General features: G+C 38.0%; 5 protein-coding genes across 5 annotated transcripts; 2 read left to right on the top strand and 3 right to left on the bottom strand.

The window, feature by feature from the left end:
- Window positions 1-246: 246 nt before the first annotated feature.
- Window positions 247-1,244, top strand: Amrt (TM2 domain-containing protein 2 amaretto). The gene is made up of 3 exons (XM_078177298.1): window positions 247-485; window positions 570-657; window positions 734-1,244. Exons 1-3 carry the CDS (start codon window positions 346-348, stop codon window positions 1,061-1,063), a joined length of 558 nt encoding a protein of 185 aa, XP_078033424.1. The 5' UTR covers window positions 247-345; the 3' UTR covers window positions 1,064-1,244.
- On the bottom strand, window positions 570-3,036 carry Eif2bbeta (eukaryotic translation initiation factor 2B subunit beta). The gene is made up of 6 exons (XM_078177297.1): window positions 2,824-3,036; window positions 2,674-2,760; window positions 2,141-2,419; window positions 1,922-2,078; window positions 1,455-1,849; window positions 570-1,382 (listed from the first exon to the last, which is right to left on the bottom strand). The coding sequence occupies exons 1-6, from the start codon at window positions 2,889-2,891 to the stop codon at window positions 1,310-1,312; spliced, it is 1,059 nt and encodes a 352-aa protein (XP_078033423.1). The 5' UTR covers window positions 2,892-3,036; the 3' UTR covers window positions 570-1,309.
- On the top strand, window positions 3,010-4,180 carry LOC144468109 (protein PBDC1). Its single transcript, XM_078177299.1, has 4 exons — window positions 3,010-3,240; window positions 3,403-3,468; window positions 3,543-3,602; window positions 3,672-4,180. The coding sequence occupies exons 1-4, from the start codon at window positions 3,220-3,222 to the stop codon at window positions 4,029-4,031; spliced, it is 507 nt and encodes a 168-aa protein (XP_078033425.1). The 5' UTR covers window positions 3,010-3,219; the 3' UTR covers window positions 4,032-4,180.
- On the bottom strand, window positions 4,063-6,580 carry Hlc (putative ATP-dependent RNA helicase DDX56). The gene is made up of 6 exons (XM_078177295.1): window positions 6,258-6,580; window positions 5,686-6,129; window positions 5,366-5,625; window positions 5,112-5,304; window positions 4,735-5,039; window positions 4,063-4,579 (listed from the first exon to the last, which is right to left on the bottom strand). Exons 1-6 carry the CDS (start codon window positions 6,345-6,347, stop codon window positions 4,225-4,227), a joined length of 1,647 nt encoding a protein of 548 aa, XP_078033421.1. The 5' UTR covers window positions 6,348-6,580; the 3' UTR covers window positions 4,063-4,224.
- A 617-nt stretch (window positions 6,581-7,197) lies between these two features.
- LOC144467711 (uncharacterized) lies at window positions 7,198-21,182 on the bottom strand. The gene is made up of 3 exons (XM_078176626.1): window positions 21,177-21,182; window positions 20,573-20,804; window positions 7,198-11,967 (listed from the first exon to the last, which is right to left on the bottom strand). The coding sequence occupies exons 1-3, from the start codon at window positions 21,180-21,182 to the stop codon at window positions 11,852-11,854; spliced, it is 354 nt and encodes a 117-aa protein (XP_078032752.1). The 3' UTR covers window positions 7,198-11,851.
- Between the last annotated feature and the right edge of the window lie 400 nt (window positions 21,183-21,582).

Raw genomic sequence — 21,582 nt, forward strand, 5'->3', positions numbered from 1 at the left:
TAAAAATCTTCTTTACACAAGAAATGGTTTATGATTGCATACATAAAGGTGTGGTAGATGGAAACACAAGCATTCGTTAGTCTGCATGTATCTGATTTTAATATCCGCTGACGAGAGTGAATTTAAAAATGGCGAACAGGGTGGTCAGGAGCACTCCCTTAAGTCTTGAACTGACTTAAGCACACCGCGTGGATGATTTTGGTATCAATTAGAAAATTAGTGCCAGAATCCACCGTATGGTGTGCACAGGTCGCGTTAATGATTAGATCTAAGTACAGATGGCGTCTATTCAGAATTGAAAATATATAGGGTAGTTCTAGCTACCCAAATGCCGAAGTTGACAAGATGAGGTTACTGTTTTTGATCATAATTATTGTTTGCCTCTGTGATATGCGAATGTGTTCGGAAAATACGCCAACAAATAAAACTGCCGACTTCCTGCAGGAATATAGGCCCGAAGGACCACTGGTGCTTTGTAAATTTTTGTAAGTAAATTCATATTTGGCATTCCCTGTCGGTCTTGTTTACCTTTGAGAACTATCAAAACATGTCTGTGAATGTCATCGTAGACCAAAAGAGTTCATAGAATGCGAGGAACCGGTCGATCACAAAGGCAATAAAACTGCCAAGGAAGAAACTGGATTCGGATGCGTGAAGGTAGTTATAGTTACGGATCACTTTTCATTTTTATATATAATTGGATGTATTAATTCATTTGACATTGTTTGTGTAGTTTGGAGGCTCCAGGTACGAAGATGTTGAAAAGACAAAAGTATCTTGCACAGTATTACCAGATATCGAATGTTATGGACCAAGAACATTCTTCCATGAAGGAGTTCCTTGTATAAAATATAGTGATCATTATTTTGTTACTACTCTACTTTGTAGCATACTGTTAGGTTTCTTAGGCGTGGATAGATTTCATTTAGGTCAAAACGGTCCTGCCCTAGGAAAATTGTTTTCAATTGGTGCAGCAGGAGTATGGTGGATATTTGACGTAATATTGTTAGTGACAGATTCCTTACAACCTGAAGATGGTAGCAATTGGAATCCTTACGCGTAAAGAGGACAAGTCTTTTTATATTGTTATTCAATATTTTTAAATCTGTATAGTTACTAAAATGCATTTTGTAAAATAAATTTATATCTACTTGTACATATGTTATCTTGTAAATAGATTTCTGTTATTCAAAACAGTATTCTTGGATTAATAATCTTTATTGTACCACTTCATGTAAAAAGATTCTCTTCTTTAAAAACAATGTGCGTTGTTCAAGGTAAAACAAATGTTCACAAATATATGAACATGTTATAACTCATAGTCGTCTAGGTGGTACAATTCGCTAAGTAATCTATAGACATAAGATGGTGCATTTCCACCCCTGAAATAAAGGCATATAATTAATAAACTCTGTTGTAGAAGACGCTCACATTAATAAGTTAATTGGTCTTACGTATTTGAAATAAATAGCGTGACCAACTCTGGTGGTACATAATCAAAAACTGGATTGTATATGTGAATCTTCTCTAGTAACTGTGTATTGGCACCATTGATTACACCCTTCATTGGAGAAACATGTTTATTAAACCCATCCTGTTCGTGAGAACAGAGATATAATGGACACAATTTGTAAAGTGGCAATAACACCATTACTGGAACAGAATAATGTTTTGCAGCCTGAGCAACAGTATGGGAGCCTGAAATTGCTCTCAGCCCTCCGTTTGCCATAACTGTGTGTGTACCAATTATTACTTTATTTACACGCGACATCATTGCAAAAATTGCTGCATCCGATATTAGAGTAGTCTTAATTTTTGCTTTTGCAAGATTGACTGCCATTTCATGACCCTATAAATAACAATGTATTTTATAGTTTTATTGTTAAAGGCTGATCAATATGCCTACCACTTCAATACCTACATCCAAAGATGGTCCACCTTCAGCTAGTATAACTTCAAATGCTCTTGTTGCGGCAGCCTTCTTAAAAAATTCTTCTACTAAATTAGATTTACCAATTGTCATAATGATTTCGTTAGAATGAATGTGCTCAGGAGCCAAACTTGTAATATTTTCAGCACTGAAAAGGAAGAAAATGTAATACAAAGGAGAACTAATTGTACTTGAGTTATTATAATTTACCATGTCTCTAATTCAACTTCAAATTCATTAATGTGGTCCATAAGAGCTAACTTCAAAGAAGCCACAGGTCTGTTAAAATCAACACGATCACTCTCTGCAGTGATAATTTTATGCAAAGAATCTTGTGAATCTGTCTCCTCCGTTTTATTTTGTAATTCCGAAGTATATTCCTCACGAATAATTTTTAATATCCTCCTGACCATGTTCCCAATACAGGATTCAAGAGGGATTGATTCTACTAAGTATTTTCCATTACGTCTTATTACATCCATAAGATTCCTGATTAAATATTTGAATAATGTATTTACATTTGCATTCTATTAACTTGCATTATGTAATAATGCATACTTTGTCAGCTTAGAAGCATTGTATGAACCTAAGCATATATGAATGAAGTGTAATACTATTTAATTATATAAAGCAAAAACTCTGGTTCTACTGTGACAACATTAATTATTATACTTGTCACTTCATTGAATGTTGCTTAGGTATATACAAAATTTCATGTATATTTACAAAAAAAAACGTTATACTTTGCAGTAGTCCACTCAGAGTTGTTTATAATTTCTTTTAAAACCGACATAGTTGCCACCACGATATTATATGTTCCCTTGATATCACTGAAATAGAAAATATTTGGAAAATTGACATCATACCAAGGTTAGACATACTTGAACTCTCACCCATAGCGGATATCGTCTATTAGTTTTAATACGCTCTCGTGAATATTTTCAGCTTTTGCGTCAATCATTTTTATCTAGATTATTTTTTAATGTGTCCCTCAAGAAAACAGTACAAAAGACTTATAATAAACTATTCTAACAGTATCATTGATGTAGTACACAGTATGTATAATGTGTATACGATAGAAGCAGCTGTTAAACCGGAACAATGATTGGTTCCGCTCCGTCCGTGGTGTCACTTAGCTCGGCCTCATTGCACGTGTGTTTTAGCTAGCCTAATACATATGTGCATTATTATCTTCGATTCTCTATCATCATTATAAAATAACATTATAAATATCTTGGGAAATATTTGATAATTTTTCTCTATTAATTTCTCTATTAGATACTAGAGAAATGGCGTTCGTCGGAGATGTTGTAAGTGTAATTAATGTGTGCTTGTTTCAAGTATTTTTTTCATACGAATACGATCCTTACTCTATCCCGTGCTTTCTCTTGTAAACAATGACTAACACATTTAATGATCAGGTTTTGATTTTAACAATGGAATTCATAATTATTAACTAATTTAATTTCAAGACTGCTGATCAACTGATAGCTGGTTCTAATGTGCTGTCTAGACCCGCGGAGGAATTTGACAATGATGTAAGTTGTTTTTATGCGGTATTAGGTGATTAAAGTTATTGTTATATGTAAATTATTTATAAATATTTTTTTAGCCTTCTGTGGAAACTATGTGGGCAATAAAAGCAATGGAGCACGCTGAGGTTTATTTTAATGTAAATACATTTATTTTTTTCGATAAGGGTGATTTTAAGATGTTAATGTTGCATTATATTCTATTTTAGATTTTATGTTCAGTTGATCCTAAACTACTAAAACTTACTCCCCATGACAACCAAATATACAAAACCTTTCGAGATACTTTTCCCAATCTGAAAATAGACAAGATAGATGAGGATGAATTGAAGTCGGAAGATGCAAAAACAGAATGGAGACCATTTTGTGAACAGTTCAAAGAGCTTGTTGATGATTATAGTTTTGGTACATTGCTGAGGGCAGATTGTGAAGGTGATTACTCGGAAGCAAACAGTATACTCACGACTAGGATACAATTCTATGCTATTGAACTTGCCAGAAACAGAGAAGGACATAATGATGGTATCAGGAAAAAATACAAGCCTAAACAAATTAAAGAGAAGTCATAGGTTTTAATAATTACAATTCTTCTATATTATATGTTAAGAAACAAATACTTGAATAGTCTGTAATTTTTCACCTACAGTTTTGTACAATTTGCAACCATAAAGTTACACATTTCTAATAGAGTGTTATTTATGCTGAACGAAAACGAATAAACAAGTTTAAAAAAGTGTATGTTGTTGTTACAAATTTAATCTTTTATTTTCGTACTTGTAAACTGATTAGTGGATTCGATGCTCGCGCATTGTATTTTGACCGTGTGGCGGTAGATCTCGATGCTGCAGCTTCTCTATTAAATTTTCTCCTTTTACCAATGCCTACTAATCTTTTTAAAGTCGGTGGAACTATGTAATCTGGTACATCTTTCAAATGTGGCTGTAATTTTACAGTGTGTAGTGCTTTATCTTGTCTTAAAGACTGTAAATCTTTTGGGTTATCCTCGAAATAGCTTTTCAATTTCTGACAGTTCAGAACTTCTTGCTTTATTTCCTTTAAACGAGCCTCACGTACAGCTATTCTTGTTACCGCTTTCCAAGCATCTTTTGCTCGATATCTAAAAAGGTATAAAATACTAACGTAAATTTATGATTTATTTTTAATGCTTATCCTGTTTTATATCAGTATTTTATTTATAATTTCAGTAACGGAACTACGTTAGTTACAAGTTTCATCGCTATTGAATGTATAGGGTGTGATAATTTTGCGTACCTGAAACCTTCTACTTCCTCCACCTTGAATACATATGTTTTGAATAATGAATCACGATTGTAACAATGTTTTAATTCTCCCTCAAGTTGCTCAAGAAGTGGCTTTTCTCTGATCGATACAAAACTCAAAGCAGTTCCATGATTATTCCCTCGTGCAGTTCGACCAGCTCTATGAATGTAAGAGTTTATGTCCAAGGGGAAATCAAAATTAATTACGTTAGAGACAAATTGAAAATCTATGCCACGTGCTACGCCAGATTCCTTGTCCTTTTTTCGTTTACTCTTTTTAACTTTCACTATGTGAGGCTACACAAAATAAAAATTATACATTTACTAACGGTACAACAATATTATGCAATTGAATGATATAAAATTTACTTCGTCCAATGATTTTTCATCCGACGCGATTATGATATCGTATGTTCCAGAATTAAATTGAGTAACAGCTCTACATCGTGAAACTGCTGGTAATTCAGAATTTAGGACACAGGTAGGTATACCAAACTGTTCCAGAAATAATTTTAATTTATAACAACGATCCACTGTATTTACGAAGATAATCGTTTTCCCCCTGTAACGAAACGTTTTACGAATTAAATTCGAAATATTGTTATTTCAAGCACACTAATTACCTAATTAACTTCAGCTTCAACAGAGCGTATAAAATAGCAGATTTATCATTTTCCTCTGCAGCAAGACTATAATGTGATAATTGAGATAATGGAGCTAATGGAGGCTCCTCTAGTTTCAGAGTAGCTGGATTATGAAGAACCAATTTTTTTAACGTGATAACATCTTCTGACAAAGTTGCGGAAGCTAATGCTGCTTGATACACAGAAGGCAAATAATTCAATACAGTTTTTATTTCATCCTCATACCCAAAAGAAAATATCTGAAATATTAAGACTGTGTTATTATTTTTCAATTCCTTGTAGGTACTAAAATCACTTACCAAATCAGCTTCATCAATTATTAATGTCTCTAAAGTACGCTTCAATTTCATATTGCCTGCTTTTAAGTGTTGCAGTATTCTGCCAGGAGTACCAACAACAATATCAGGCTTCTCTGTTAGCAATATTTTCTGCGCGCTCAGATCTACTTGTGGACTAACGTCGACTGCTGTCACCTCTCTACTACATTTTATAGTTAAACTAATCACTACATCGTGTATCTGTTTACATAGTTCCTTGCTAGGTGCTATGATAAGACCTTTAGTTTCTTGCTTTGTCTGCGAGCGCTTGTTCATTAAAATCTTTTGAATAAGCGGTATAGTGAATGCAGCTGTTTTCCCAGATCCTGTACGTGCTCTGATCAGTATATCCTTTCCATCTAACATTAGCGGTATCGCTTTTTCTTGTATCAATGTAGGCTGTAACCAACCTAGTTTTGCAACAGCCTAAAACGAATATTCATTAATTCATTAATAATAATTCATTATAAGATAATTCGATAGTTCATTATAAAGTGTAATAAAATATCATTCTTTTTAAAATAACCTCTAAATTTCAAAATATAGAACTGTACCTTCAATATCCTATCGTCTAGTTCTAATTCATGGAAGTTCAGCGGCTTTACTTCATTTTCTTCTTCCACTTCCATTTCGTTCGATGTCATGTTAATTGTCAACGTAATTACCACGTGTTAATTTGTTATTGAGAAGCACGTTGTTTACTACTGTACACAACATATGTCTACATACGTAGCGCGTTATCGAGCGAGAAAATGAAAGGAATACGTGTGTGGAAAATGTTATGAAATTTGCCGAAATAAGATAGATGAATAAGAAATAAGAATACAAAAATGCTTAGGAAATTCACTTGCATCTGGTATCATACAAAAAAAAAAGTTGATTTGTTATTGCAAATATCGAGTGCAGATTATTCTTGCCAGTTTTCCCATAAGATGCAATGCATAATTCGGCAAGAATCATTTGCTATTGAAAATATTAAAGTAGCGTCACTAAAGGTAGCGGTAAAATGGTGAAGCTATTAGCCAAATGACCGATAGTCGATGTTGAGTAACAGTTTCAGCGTTTCAACACTACGCTATTCAGTGCAGTGTGAATCTCGAACTAAGCTTCACTTTTTCTCTACAAGAGGCACCATAGTCGCCACGTATATAAAATGGAGGACCGTTTAAAACTATTAATTGCGACAAAATTAGGCAACCAAAAAGTAAACGAAGGACATAGAACTGTTCAGAAAAATTGACTGCATCGATATCACGTAAATAAATCAATGCACAGCATCGATACTATTATTTTTAAACTAGTAACATTAATTTTAACATGTTAATTGCTCTGTTATTTAGGTCTTTTCAAGAAGGTGTGATAAGACGATCCTTCAGCTTTAATTTAAGTTAAATACATCTTCGTCAATGGATTACATGTTGAAATCTGGAGAAAGGAAAAGTGTGACAGGATGCAAGGATTTCGCGAGGACCAAGAAAGCCTTATGAAACGGTGTGTTATAAAGAATCAAACTTTTATTTCGACAATAATTTCTTGCTGACGCAATTGGAAATTCAAACGAATCTGGATAAATTGGAGAATCATTCGTTAATTTACCCATCATAAAATTTCATAAATCTTTTAACGCACAATCACTACTAAATCAATCAATTCATTAGAACGAAACGATCCGGTGTGATAACAAGTAACACGCTCTTCGTATTTCGAAAGTCAAATGGTGAGTACTATAAATTACAGTCACAAAATCAGCCGACTGAGTAAATTTGGGTAACATACTATCATTCGATTCTAGTAATTCATAGTTCGATCGAAAATATAATAAAGTACAATTGGTGGCTAATACATTCAGGAAATGTCAACGAATCAACGCAAGGAACCATTCTTAATTATCCGTTCGATAAATTTGAAACCTTTTAAGTTAATGTCCGTAAAATCGATAGTTTTCGTACAACATTCAATATCGCTTCTCCGATAAAAGTAACGTCAGTTCCCTTAATAATAATAGTCGATTCATCACCTCGCTATGGATTATTCAACACTCGAATATTAACCTGAACAAGTATTCATTTCATATCTGCACGAGAACGACGGCTCAGTCCTCGGCATATATGTTATATTCCACTAGATTATTATAATATACGTCTTCTCTACTTGTTTTTTTCCCCCTTCTTTTCGTTTTCTGTCCCTATGTCACGTCGGCGGTTCGATCCGCCGTTCCACGGGTTGTGTCTAAATGATGTCGCATAAGATACAAATAATCTCAATTCTCAAGGGCCAAGTCGATTGGACTCCTATGGCGTTTTATAGTTTTAATATTCATTCTCTAGATCCTCCCGTTCCACTTACGTGCTACTATTTTTCGAAAGTTCCGTATAAACCCTGCTAAAATTCATCTGGCCGATCGTTGGGGGGAGTCGAGTCGCGAAAAAGTTCGTCCTTGCTCGGCCTCCAATTAAAACGGTTTTTCCGGTTTGTGTCAAATTACCTCGTCGTACATTTACAAATTCGTGCACGCTGTGTACACCAGAAATCTACATAGGATGTGCTCGGGCACGTTGTGCCCGCAGAGAGCCAGACCGGTGTCGTCGTGTTTCGTAACAAAATTTACGGGAAACTTACGGAGACGTGTGCGTTCGCGAGAACCGTATCCACCCGGTTCGCCTAAGCGTCCCCGTGAAATTGTGCTAAAACGTTAAAAGACACTCACAGGCACGCGCGCGCGCGCGCGCGCACACACACTTTTCATCCCGACGCAAACCGTCGTCGACGAACGGCTCTCCTTCCCCTCCATAAAAAATGTTCTTAATCTAATTAAAGATTACGCTAACTCCTCGTCGCAGTCAGGCCTATCATCGCCGCGAGTCGCAGCGAAATCCAATAGTCATTGTAACGATTCCCCGAAACAGTCTCCAATCGACCACGGGTGCGTCTCGTCGATTCGGGAAATGGATGCCGAAATGTACCTGGGATCGATTTCCCGTTCTCGTTACGCCAATTCCCACTTGGCTGGGCTCTCGGAACCGTTCGCCTATTCGTAGGAAACGCCCTGCCGAATCAATGGACTGCGAATCTTCGTTTTCGACGCAGATTCGCGGGAATTCGAATAAGAGACGCTTGTCGTTCGTTGACCCAAAGGTTTCGCCTGGTAAGAATACAATGAGAGCACGTTCTTTCGGTTTCGGTGCATAAACGTAGCAAGATCCGCAGTCCACCGATCGCACTTGGGGGAAAAAATCGTTAACCAGAATCGTTGCGAAAGAGGAATTGAAACGAGCCCCGTTGTCGGACGATCGTGCGATGTTTAAAATTGATGCTCGATATAGCAACGATAACAACAACCCTGTCAATTTTCACGCAATAAAAGAGATTATCAACTTGGTGCGAAGACTATACGTCGCGTCGGACATCACCAAGCGGAGGTACGTAGTGGTTGCTGTCACTTTTAGAAAATTAATCATTAGAATGAGCAGTAGAGAAATCGTTAAAAATACGTCTTCCAGACAATTCTCCGTTTCATAACGCGTACAGTTTAATCGGAGCGACGTTTCTCCAGATCCGTGCACGGGATACGTAATTATCCGCCACCATTGATTTTCCGAAATTGTACCACGAAATCATCGTGATATAGTTGATCGCTCGTTTATCGCGGTCGTCGTGTCAAGAAAGCATTCCTCATTCCGTGGAACATTGTTAAAAATGTTCCGCGCGCGGCACGGATCGCATGCGGTTAATTCTTCGCCGCGCGGATCATTACGATAGAGTAGTCAACGCGTTGATTCACGAGCATATATGGTCGGAGAGTAAATCGTATTTCATCACGAAGTTCTGTACGCGACGCGTAAAATTCCGACCGTTTCTTGGTCGCGGTTGCCGAGGGAACGGAAAAAAAAGGGGCGAGCGCGAGCGAGCGACCCGCGAAAACGAGACGTAAAACGGTCCGCGAACGCAGAGAGATAATTATCCAGCTTCTCCATAATGAACGAAAACGCCGGGACCACCGGTGGCTGGCGGTGTAATTATTGCAAGAAGTGTACGCGCGGGGCGCACTTCGGCTGCACCTTCGTGAGCCGGCCTCGTTAAAAACAAACACGCTTATTTGTATTCCGCTGAAATTGACTGATAACACGCGCCCATGATTTTCCCCTAATTACTCGACGGGGGAATCCCGAGGTACATACAGGGAACGTCGTCGTATATTCTCGATCCGATTGACAATAAAGATAATTCGTCATCGATCGAACGTAGGCCTGGCCGCCTGCACGGGTATAATTATTATTGCTTCGCGCACTTATCCGAATAAGATAGGCTCGGTTGGCAAAACCGTGTCAGGCGTCTCGCGGATTGTACAAACTTAACGGATCACCCGATCGCGGATTTTTACGTGAACGCCGGAGAGCCGGTAAAAGCATACATGATCGAAATTTTCAACAGTAAAGAGCTCCGGACAGTTCTGGACGCCTACGGTAGCGCGAAGTCCGCCGTTAACGAATTACGCTTTCGTTCGTCGACGCGCGAACGAAACGACGCGTAATCGCTTCGCGCGCGATCCTCGGACACTGTAAACCAATAAATACAAGCGCGCTATACTCATTAACACGTCGAGTGCCGCGTCGGTCATCGGTGATCGACAGTGTAAAATATGATATAAAACTAAAACATTTACATTGTTTTAAGTTGTTACCTAAAATTTATTTAAAGTCCTCTTAATTTTTATTTAATAATGGATTCTATACTAATATACTCTATACTAATGTATTTTTTCAGAAAATTTCAATGGATTTAAATGCAGCGAGGAAATTATAATTTGCAAGCAGTGCGCTTCGCTTTTGCTGTACCGCGATACCAGGGTGCGTGGCCTGACGGGGATTTCCTTATATAATCGCGTGGCACTCAACGTGTTAATCGCCACAAAATGAAGAACTTTACGGTCGCCTGCAGCTGTCGAAGCGACGAAGATGGTATCCGCTCGTTCCCGAACGTACAAATGCTTATTAATTTTCATCGATCACAAATTCAATCGAACGCACAGAAATATCGTACAAGAACATTTACATACCACGGCAGCATATAAACTCGATTTTTCAAAGAATCTACGGATCGATGAACGGAAATCGATGAACGGTCGCAACGAAACATCGCGTCGTCGAGCGACGGCCATTTTGGTGAGCTGCTCGTTTAACTGCATTCTACGATGCGTGTGCAGAAGAAGCGGCAACCGGTGTACAAAACGATACGCGCATCCCGCGGGATGTTGCTTATACAAATAGAGATTCAATTAATTAAATTCGTTAAACGATAATCGCCGCTAATTTTGTGCTTCGATGAATAATAGTCTCGGCAAGGCTTTCCGCGCGAGACGAAAGTTGCCCGCCCTCTTTCGTATTGACTATGTTCAAGGTGCTCCGGCGATTTTCCCCTCCGTACACGCCACGCCGAACAAATCGTCGGAAACGTCTCTCTCGTACGCGACGCTCTTCTGCCACGGTATTCTGCCGACGCGAACTTGTTCGCCCAACAATACAAAGAGATAATTTACAAACTCTCGATACGTCCGTCGCTGATCCAACGCAAAGACGGTATTTAAGCGCATCGATAAATAATACACCGTGCTCGATCTTTCGCGTCGATCTATCCAATGAAATATCCAATGAAATATACTTTTCGAGTTAAAACTCTGTTCTCTTGACTACGGACAAAAATTCGGCGAAAACCGGTTTTCAAATTCCTCGTGTTCTCTGTTTCATGGCCAATTTCGAGCAGAATCCAAGAAGATGGTGGAAGCTGATCGACGTCGCGCAGCAGGCATGGCCGGCTTCCAAGCATCGCAACGGATTATTTATCGCTGCAGCCTCGGATCGTGGTCGCGCTACGTACACGCGAAACCTGTTCAACAAAGGGCCGCCCTCGCGCGCGTATCCCACATGGCAGCAGACGGATTTCTTGCTCTCGAGACTGGCAGGCTCGAGGAATCGATTCGACGGACCTGTATATCGCGCGCGATGCTCCGTCGAGGAGCGGTTCGAGTGTCCTCTTGGGGCGGACACGTTCCTCAGAAACTGGTCGCGCCGACAAAGCACGAGCCCCCCTTTGTTCTGAACGCGAGAAACCATCGTCAGCCCGGTCGCGCGGGCCGGAACCGTCGTGCTTGTTACTCGTTCGACATCAGCTGCACGCTGTCGTCCGCCGATCGGTGCAGTCGGCGCACGTCGGACAGCGAGCGGATCGGCGTCGGGTGCAGCAGCGAGAACGTGTGCGAGTGCCGATCTGAAAAATCACAATAAGGACGGGAACGTCCTCGTCAGCTGCATTGTGTCTGCGCGCGGGGACAATGCTACCCTCCCGATCCACCGGCTCGTCGCAACACCCCCATGCGGGAGCTTCTCGAATACTTTCATCCCGTGAACTTCGAAAGGCAACTTATACTTTTTTTTTTTGAGGGGATGACTTTGAAGACAATCGATTGTTCGCCGTCTTTCGCTTTCCACGACGCTCCAAGGATATGTACAGTGGGCCGCATTAATATTCGGACACCATCGCATTTGAGAAACTTTTACTCCGTATCTTTACTGATTGTTGAATCAATGAATTCATAGGTTTTTAATAAGCCAGAACACTTACTTTGGATTCTACAAATCACCAAAGCTGTACGTTTTTAAGTGGCATGCGCAGCGTGGGTTCTTTTCATCGCGTGAAATTCGAATTTCACGTACCAATGTTAGTTTTACATATTTTTCCTCTAGATTTTAGCGTATATAAATGTATAGATTGTTATTCATTTAGACTGGTTGATTAGAAATGTGAAATTAAATGGAGCTCGTCGTAGAATAGCCGACCGTCCGATCAGTGCCAGTCGCTTCTGCTTACTATAGCTTGTGCTTACATTAACCCTTTACACTAAAAGCCATTTTAAGCCTAGATCTAAAATAGCTATTTTAACCAGCTGCATTTCCATTTTATATAACTTAGCACAATTTATGAATATGAAATTGAGTCTTAATGAATCGTAAAATTGTTACGCTTTTAACAATCTTTTTTAAATAGTATGATCTATGTAGTTATCTATGTATAGTATCTATGTATAGTATGATCTAGGATCTTTATAATGTCAAGATTATTTTGGAAATGATATAACGATTTTCATTGGCGCCTCAGAGGCGTCGCTCGAGTGCTAAGGTTTAACACATTCCGTGCCACGTGTACCACCGATGATAAATGCCTGCACGACTATTTAATGGGCTAAAAAATAATTTATAACAAATCTTGAATTAAAGAATTAATTTCCACTACAAGAATGGATCGTAGTATATTTGTTTCATTGTTATATACGATTAATATTAATTACAGATAATATAGCAAGTTTTAGTGAAATAAGAAATGATTAAAGTGAAGAGTCGAGTAAAAATAGCTCGGCACAGAACGTGTTAATGACCAAACGAATGAATAAGTTTCGTGGATCGTGATAAGGTCGCGATGAAAAATGAATACGAACAGCTAGTTGTACTTTTGAAAATATAAGAAAGTTGAATGTGCATTAGCGAGCAGAGGCACGGTTTTGTCGAGACACACTGTACAAACCGAGACCAGAGCGCATATGACATCATTATCTGGGTGGTCGATAAAGTGCCTCCATTTTTTAGAAATCAATTGTTTCGCGAGATAAGGGACATACGTGTATAGTTATCGATTCTCCGTTTAGCAGCGTGAAATAGCAGTATCGCGTGTTTGCACCGTTGCAGAAGCACAGGCTGCGTCTACTGGAGCAGCCTCGTATTGTTGCGAAGCACATTCGCAGCGAGATAGGCACTTTAATCAAACGCTGGAAAGACGTAACTCAAATGATAAACGTTCCATAAATTCTCACCGACGCGTTCCGAGCGTCATCGCGTTGAATCATTCTTACGAACTCGATAAAAAAATTACGAATTCGATTACGTTATCGCGATTGTTATTTGTACATGAAAACACAGGATCAGTTGTAACCCTTCGCACTCGACTGGCGACTTTGAGACGCTGTTAAAATTGTTACACCACGTTTTAATATCATTTTGACAAATATCGTCGAAGCTCGAATTTAAAAAGTTACCGGAAACGTAATTTTTATTTCATTTAATTGTCTCGTAAATAAAAAGCTGAAACACAGGATAAAACAAGAATAAAAAGCGCAAACACAAAATTAAGCGAAATACAAAGCGTAAACACGAGATAAAACGACACAGAAAGCGTAAAAACAAAATAAAAGAAAAATAAAAAGTACAAAAGTGAAATAAAAATTGTTATATGAATTATGAGACTCGATTTCATATGCATAAAATGCGCTTTGTTATACGGTACGAAAATACGCTACGAGTCGGAAAAATTATTTTATCTTCGACGTTGAAACGCCTTTCGAGTGCAAAGGGTTAATTTGTTCCGATCGGTCACGATCCGCGGGGCGGTCGAATGAAAATGGGAATTGGCGATCCAAGATGATAATCATGCCCAACGACAACGTAAATATTTCAATTCCCCGAAGGTGTACGAGCGCTGAAAGCGGGCACGTTTTATCGGGAGTAATCCCCCATTAGTGAATATTTCAACGGCCGCGACGTATCAAGTATGTACGAGCTAATTTCACTCTCGAAACACCACTTAATTTTCCCCGGTTGTTGAAACACACGGCACACTTGCTATGCCACGTGTGATAAAAAGAACAAAAAAAAAAAAAAAAAAAAAGAGAAAACACGAAAGAGAAAGCAAGATATTTCACGTGCACGTGAGCCCCGCGAGAACGATATAAAATGTCGCGCAATGCGACACATGCTGACATCGATTACATCTCTCGCCGCCGGTAATCAACCCTCGAAGACAAATTGAAAGAAAACCGCGGACCGAGCCGCAATCACGGTTTCATTGAAATCATCGAATCGAGACGCGTCTTTGGATTTGGCAAAACTGATTCGACCTCTTTATCTTGTCTTGTTAACGAATAAAATGAACGAAATCAACGAAATGTTCCGTGTAGCGTATTTTTAATCAATTAACTGGACTAGACGATTCGTTGCCACGAACATGCGTGACCAATTAAAATCAAATAAGAATGAGTTAGTAGAATTCGTACCGGCGCGATGATTTATTTAACTATCCAAGAACTTCGAGTAATTGTTCATTCAACGAAATTAGTTCACGTCGTAGTTATTAAGAAACAACGAAATACTTTACTAGAGTAGATAATTAAACACGATTTTATAATATAATGTGATATTAAACATAATATTAAACACGATTTTATAATATAATGTAATATTAAACATAATATTAAACACGATTTTATAATATAATATAATATTAAACAGAATATTAAACACGATTATAAGATAATTAAACACGATTTTATTTGATTGCTAAAAAGAGATCAACAAATTTTAAACAATTACTTTATAGTTACCAACTGTAATTATAATAATACTTTCAATTGTGATTTCACTGTTCTCTCAGCTAAATAATGTCTGCACGTTTTAGCAAATAAAATATTGACAGTCTGAGGCAAAACGAAACGGCGATGACTGAAGAACGAATAGTTGCATCGAATGGAACGCTACAAAAAACAATGATTACTAATTGACTGATAAACTGATTAGATTAATTTCTATTAAGGAAACTAGTTAATATGGTTATTTGATTTAGCTTCGAATTAGCTTTGAATTAGCGATTAATCCTTTGCACTCCAGTGGTGACTCTGTGGCACCACTAAAATTATTCTGTTACTTTCTAAAATAATATTTATAGCAAAGAAGTTTAATTTTAGAAAAATTGTTAAAAATTAAATTGTTGGTACGAATCACAAGAGTTAAATTTGGTATATAAAAAACGTACTTATTCGCTTAAAATGGAAATACTGTGCACCAGAAAAATTACTATAGATATACAGTTCAAATGGCTTCGAGTGCAAAGGGTTAATAAATTTTTGAAAGCGTTTAGGATATAGGAAATACATTGTTATAAACTAGCTCACAAAATACTTCAATTAAGCTCGTGCTAACAAACATGTACGCGAACGCAATTAGATATCCGACGCGACGAAAACGGTGGACACCGGAGGATCAACGAACGTCCCGTCGCGTTCGGATCAAATTTCGAAAACGAGGCTATCCCATCGATTCTATCAGCGAATGAACCGGCCATCCCAGTCGATCGAATGTTACAAAAGCGTCGGATAAAGTCAAGGCACGCCCATCGTCGTCGGCCGGCCCATTAATTTATGCGGAGTTAAAAATACGGGGGCAAATCGATCGCGTTCGCGTCTATAAGCACTGCATCAAGGTCGGCAATAAGTGTCCCGGACGAATATATGAATTCGCTAATGTCCCGAAGTGTGTCTGTGTCACGAGTCGATTTCCATGCTCCCTTTCGACGGCCGGGTTTCCCGCGGATTTTCGCGGTCGAGTGTTCGAAAGCCGTGCGCGCGCGCGCGAGCCGCTTTCTATTCAACCCGGGAGAGAGGCCGGCCGATTTCTATGGAAATGGGGCTCGCGATTAAGCCTATTTGCGCGATCGTTCGCGACACGCGGATCCACGGTCCTCCGAACAATACACGCGATTATTTGTATGCAATTCGAGCCAGCGATCGCGGGTCCCGCGGCCGTGCATACGCGAAATCGTCCCGTGACTTTTTGCGCAGACCGAACGGCAGCCGTCGATGCCGAGGTGCTTCGAATCTCAATAGAATTTTTAACTTTTAACTCGAGTTTGTCGAAAATTCAACTATGTGGAAAATAAAAATTTATAAAGAATTAACCTTTTGCGGTCGTATTTTTATACATGAGTCATGCTAGTCGTAATTAATTTTCTTTCAGCGGACGGTAATAAGATAACAATAATAAAAGAAGGAGAAACAAAATTGATTAACTCCGTTTTAATGTTTAGACATATGTAACATAAATAATATGATTTAATTTTATGTAAATATAAAAAAGACGAAAAAAGAGAAATAAATTGCTTTGGTGTCTGAGAGTAGACATATGACCGCAAAGGATTAATTATAAAGAATTTATGAGATTATTAACAGAATTTTTGGAACAGTAGACGTTTATTTTCAGACGTACGATTTTGGTAAAATTTGGGAAAAATATTACGGATGAAGCATTCTATTTAATAAAAACAACTCTCTCGACTCTAATACTACTAGAATTTTTCTAATAATTAAACGTGTTTCTGTAATAATTGAACATTTTTGTAGCTGGATGGAATTTTTTATTTTCGGTAATAATAATTTTTTCAATAGATTACGTTTAAAAATTGCTTTTTTAATTTACGAAACTAATACGAAATGGTGAAGAATGCTGCAACGAATTTGTGCAACGAATTAAATATAATACGCGACCCGATAGTTCATAAATAAAGAACAGTTTCTTCGTCAATGAGTTTCAGTGACACGCGGGTCGGCGCTGGTCGTCTGACCATTACTTACCGTTTCTACTTACTGTGAGCGCGCGGACGTGCGACACGTGGATTCTCAAGCCCGAATTTTACCATAAATTCTCTACGAAAACATTTCGTTCCACTTTCTAAATTAGTAGAAAAATCGACAAAAAAAACTCGTGGAACATTGAAATGTGCCCATAGTTATGAAAGCGGTCTAAGTCAAGATTAAAAAAAAAGTTTATCAGTTATTTTACACCACATTATTTTAAACTAAATTTATTCAATGTAATTCTTACGATATCGTCAAAAATGTACCATCAGATGGTGGTTGTAATTTCAATATTATATGGAATTCATTTAGTGTTAATTATGAAAGTGGTCTAAGTAAAAAATTTCAAGAAATTATATAAATGTAACTTGAAAACGGCGCGTGGCCCTCTTTGACGCGTTTAGATATAACTACTAAAAAACACGTAATAGTTTACAGTGATGCTTGTTTAGGCCAAAAACGTAACGTTAAATTAGCATTGATATGGATGAAAATTGCTCAGTCATCAAATAATAATCTTAAAACATGAATTATTTCATTAAAGTTATTGTTTCAAATAAAACTCATAGTTCTTTATTGCTTTAAGTCATTTATAGGACATTCAGTTAATATTGGAAATGATCTAAGTCAATTCAAACTTGAAAAACAACATTTTCGTATGAAATTCACACAAAATTTCATATTCATAATAAATTTCCATTGATCGAGACTAATAAAATTCTAAATGAAAAGATCGCATAATGTAGAAATATATTTTAATTTAAGCAAATGCAATTCATTAAATATCTCGAAACAAGAAATATATATGACTTAGACCACTTTCATAATTATGGGCACAAATATCGTAATCCGAACACCGTGGCGTCAATTAACGTATTCATTCCGACGTTTCATATGGAACACGTGATATATGCACAATGGAAACGAAATGTAAATTAGGTCAGAATTAAAGAAAGAAAACAGAGAACCGACAATGCAACAAAATCGTTGGAACGTGAGTGAAAAGTAACGATTGAGACGATACCGGAGGTCAAGTCTCGAGAACCGTGCAGCTTTTAAGTCCTCGACAAAGGAACTGCCGAGCAACAGTGGAAAGAAAGTCCTTTTCTACGCTGGATGAGAAACAATATGTCGATGAACAATTTTATTAAATAATCGTTAACATTTCATTAACACTATAATGTGTCGAAATAGTTGAACCTTACATGTACCCTCACACGCATCTCCAAACGACCGTCTGACCATTACTCTTTCGATTCACTCGAATCGAAAATTCATGTTAGATTCAGCGCAGATGCGTTCGCCTATGGCCTATAACTATTCGTACAAATATATCATTAAACTCGTCTATAAACGTGATTAAGAATGAGAATCTTCGTTTGGCATTCGTGATGATCATTGCGTGATGAATATTGTGAACACTTTAACCCCGCTACGGTCTTCCTTGACCTGATCGTGCCATTATCTCCGAAACTGAACTTCGAAAAGCTCGGACTAAAAATATTGTATCTAATAACAGTATCTAAAATCATAAAATATAGTATCTAATAATAAAATATTGCATCTATTGTGATCGGACTATCACCGTCTAACTATACAAACTTTAGATAATTATGTAAATTCGATAAATGTACAATGAGAAAATGTAAAAAAAGTCATCGCGTATTTGAGTAATTGTACAAATCGTAAAAGTTAGAGTTACATAAATAGGAAATAAATAGTCGCTTACCGAATATCTTCAGAGTGCTTTTGCATAGTTGTCGAAATATAGTTGTCGAAACACTGTGCGCGCAATAACCCAATTAGATCAAGTGAAGTCTAATTTGTTCAGTGTACTCCGCGATAACAGCGAGAAAAGAACGACTACATATTTTACAATTGTGATTGGCTCTACCGGTGCACGTGTTTCCTGTTTCTGAGCATTGTGCAGAAAGCACAGTGCTGACCTGCTGATCGTGGCAGGGCTGATCTGCGACAATTCCGCGAGACGAGACCCCCCGAAACGCTGCGGCGCGACTATGCACCATCGGACGGAGTGAAACAATCGATTGCTATCAAACTAATTTTGATTCAGAGCGTCGAAGCTCGAGGACAGGTAACTAAGAGAGCTCGCCTAGCAGCGTGAAGCAGCGTTTCCCAAAACTATAATCTCAGAGAGACAATACCAGTCTTTGCAGAATACAGGGTGTCACGAAAATGTCTAACAATCTGACAATAGGTGTTTTAGATTGTTTAAAACGACTTTATCCTTTACAAAAATTTTCTCCGCGGCATCGTGAAAGAGTTATTAACGATAAAACGGTGACCAATGAGAGGCGAGTTCTACTGCCGCAAGGTGGCCCATCTCACTGATTAATGTTTTAGGGTAATAACTCGTTAACGATGATTTGGAGAAAATTTTTGAAGAAGTTGTTTCAAAAGATCTCAGTAACCCTTCAGTTCCCGATCGTAACTTTTGGAACACCCTATATAAGTTCGAATTTTACTAGCATGGATCTATGTATGTATAAGAAATGAAAAAACTTAGCACAATTATTTAGTTGGAATGCTGAAAATATAGTGCAACGTTATTCGTAAGTCTTCTTAACAAATTTGTTTAGTTACTTCGACGATAGTAAAATATCCGTAATATTTCGAGAATGTCAAGAATGTCAAAAATAAATCCCCAAAAATTTGTCGATTTATGACAATTTGCATCAGCTTTCTTTTAAGGACAGGCTAAACATAAATCACTAGAAGAGCGTAGTTTACGGTTATTTTAACTCAGAAAATTTGTTCAGTTGCCTAAGTGATGTAGTAAAATATTTTTAAAAATTCAAAAAGATTGATTAAATAGAGCGCCGAAAATAAATTTCCAAAAATTCGTTGTACTTCGAAAACTTGTATTAACCTCACTCTTAAGGACAGGATCGACGCTACAAAAACGACAAAGTCTATAGCTCTTTTTAGGTAGAATATTCTTTTCAATTATTCCATTAGTCTAGTAAAATATCAATTAAAAACAAAATTGATCCAAGAGATCTTCCAGAATAAATTCATTCGCCTTCGAAAACTTTTTAAATAAAATACTTTTTTCACTTATTTCACCAATCTAGTAAAATATCAGTTAAACAAAGATTGATCCAAGAGATCCTTCTGAATAAATTCTGAAAAATTCATTAGCCTTCAATAGCGTGAACGAGCTCGTTTCAAGAACGAGAATCGACGTTCAGTTTTTCTAGCGTCAGACTGGGAAAGTGTTTTAAAAGCACCTGTTCTGTTTGGGGAAACGCTGGTGAACCGCATGATAACGAAAGCACGCGAAACGTTGCCTATCTACCGTGGATCTACAAGCCGTTCGACAGAGCCCGGCGAAAGCGTCGACCAAGGAGAAATGAACTAAAGGCAATTTGTGTGTTTTCTAGTCGTTTCGACTCGCACCTCTGATATCCGTGCTGGGTTCGCTTCGTGAGATCTCGTGCTCGTTGCTCCGATAGGGGGGCGTCTTCAGCGGGCTTTTGCAGTGTCCCGGCCCGTCGGTCCTTCCGTTCGTCGTCGGATTCTGATGCGGGAAGTGGAAGGTCGTCGCGTGCGGCCACGAAGCCGGTGGCGGGCTGCGGACCAGGTGCTCGTGCACTTGAGCCAGCGTCAGCGGATCCGTATCACCCAATTCCTGAACACACCGAGAACCGGTTGACAAATTTAATCGAGAGTTTCGACACAATTTCTTGTTGTGGTTTCTTTATAGCACGTGGCTCCTTAACCTCACTTTCTTTCTAGTTATGCCTCGTTTAATTACAACGCTCTGGACCCATAACCTGTTGTGGTATTACGGGAATAACTAAATGAACTACACGCTGGGCACTATTAACAACAATATATGTATTTATTATAATATGGTGGATGGACGTGGATTTTACGAAACACTTATAATGCAGGACGATGGTTTACTCTACACGCGGGACGCTTGAAATCGACAGACGCATGTGTAAAAGCTCGGTATCTTTTGTTTCGGTTATGTGGGTAATTTGGCGATCCTTATTACCAACATTTTTCAACGTGGACGATATTTTCTACGATAATTTTTAACCCCTTGCAATATCCTTGCTTTCATGCAGTGACGATTAGCACTTATTCGTAATTAATAATTTTCCTAATAAGATCAGACAATTTTTTTCCCATATTGTCTTTATTTATCTTCGTTTATATTTTGATAAGAGAAGAATTTATTTTTACTTCGACGTAGAAGAAATTAATAATATTCATATTTAGTAGAGCATGCATAAAATCTTCACCACGAGTCTGGCTCGTTATTATAATGCAAGGGGTTAACACTAAAGCCACCGAGCTCGAACAGTGGCCACGTGTTTTGCTTTGGAAGAGTGGCAGGACTGGATTTATTTAGACTTTCCGCCATTTGTATTTTAATTTATGCTTCAATCGTGATATCC

This window comes from Augochlora pura, chromosome 3 (genome assembly GCF_028453695.1).
Source record: "Augochlora pura isolate Apur16 chromosome 3, APUR_v2.2.1, whole genome shotgun sequence".
NCBI classification, from domain to species: domain Eukaryota; kingdom Metazoa; phylum Arthropoda; class Insecta; order Hymenoptera; family Halictidae; genus Augochlora; species Augochlora pura.

What these genes read in the sequence shown, in the direction of transcription:
- Amrt (XM_078177298.1), top strand. Translation starts at nt 346, where the DNA reads ATGAGGTTACTGTTTTTGATCATAATTATTGTTTGCCTCTGTGATATG. An exon ending in CTGGTGCTTTGTAAATTTTT is followed by an intron (nt 486 to 569) that starts GTAAGTAAATTC and finishes ATGTCATCGTAG; the next exon opens with ACCAAAAGAGTTCATAGAAT. An exon ending in CTGGATTCGGATGCGTGAAG is followed by an intron (nt 658 to 733) that starts GTAGTTATAGTT and finishes TTGTTTGTGTAG; the next exon opens with TTTGGAGGCTCCAGGTACGA.
- Hlc (XM_078177295.1), bottom strand. Translation starts at nt 6,347, where the DNA reads ATGACATCGAACGAAATGGAAGTGGAAGAAGAAAATGAAGTAAAGCCG. An exon ending in TAGACGATAGGATATTGAAG is followed by an intron (nt 6,130 to 6,257) that starts GTACAGTTCTAT and finishes TATTCGTTTTAG; the next exon opens with GCTGTTGCAAAACTAGGTTG. An exon ending in ATGAAAAATCATTGGACGAA is followed by an intron (nt 5,040 to 5,111) that starts GTAAATTTTATA and finishes TATTTTGTGTAG; the next exon opens with CCTCACATAGTGAAAGTTAA.
- LOC144468109 (XM_078177299.1), top strand. Translation starts at nt 3,220, where the DNA reads ATGGCGTTCGTCGGAGATGTT. An exon ending in CGGAGGAATTTGACAATGAT is followed by an intron (nt 3,469 to 3,542) that starts GTAAGTTGTTTT and finishes ATATTTTTTTAG; the next exon opens with CCTTCTGTGGAAACTATGTG. An exon ending in ACGCTGAGGTTTATTTTAAT is followed by an intron (nt 3,603 to 3,671) that starts GTAAATACATTT and finishes ATTCTATTTTAG; the next exon opens with ATTTTATGTTCAGTTGATCC.
- LOC144467711 (XM_078176626.1), bottom strand. An exon ending in ACCCAGCACGGATATCAGAG is followed by an intron (nt 11,968 to 20,572) that starts GTGCGAGTCGAA and finishes GTGATTTTTCAG; the next exon opens with ATCGGCACTCGCACACGTTC.
- Eif2bbeta (XM_078177297.1), bottom strand. Translation starts at nt 2,891, where the DNA reads ATGATTGACGCAAAAGCTGAAAATATTCACGAGAGCGTATTAAAACTA. An exon ending in ATAGACGATATCCGCTATGG is followed by an intron (nt 2,761 to 2,823) that starts GTGAGAGTTCAA and finishes TTTCTATTTCAG; the next exon opens with TGATATCAAGGGAACATATA. An exon ending in GAAGTTGAATTAGAGACATG is followed by an intron (nt 2,079 to 2,140) that starts GTAAATTATAAT and finishes CTTCCTTTTCAG; the next exon opens with TGCTGAAAATATTACAAGTT.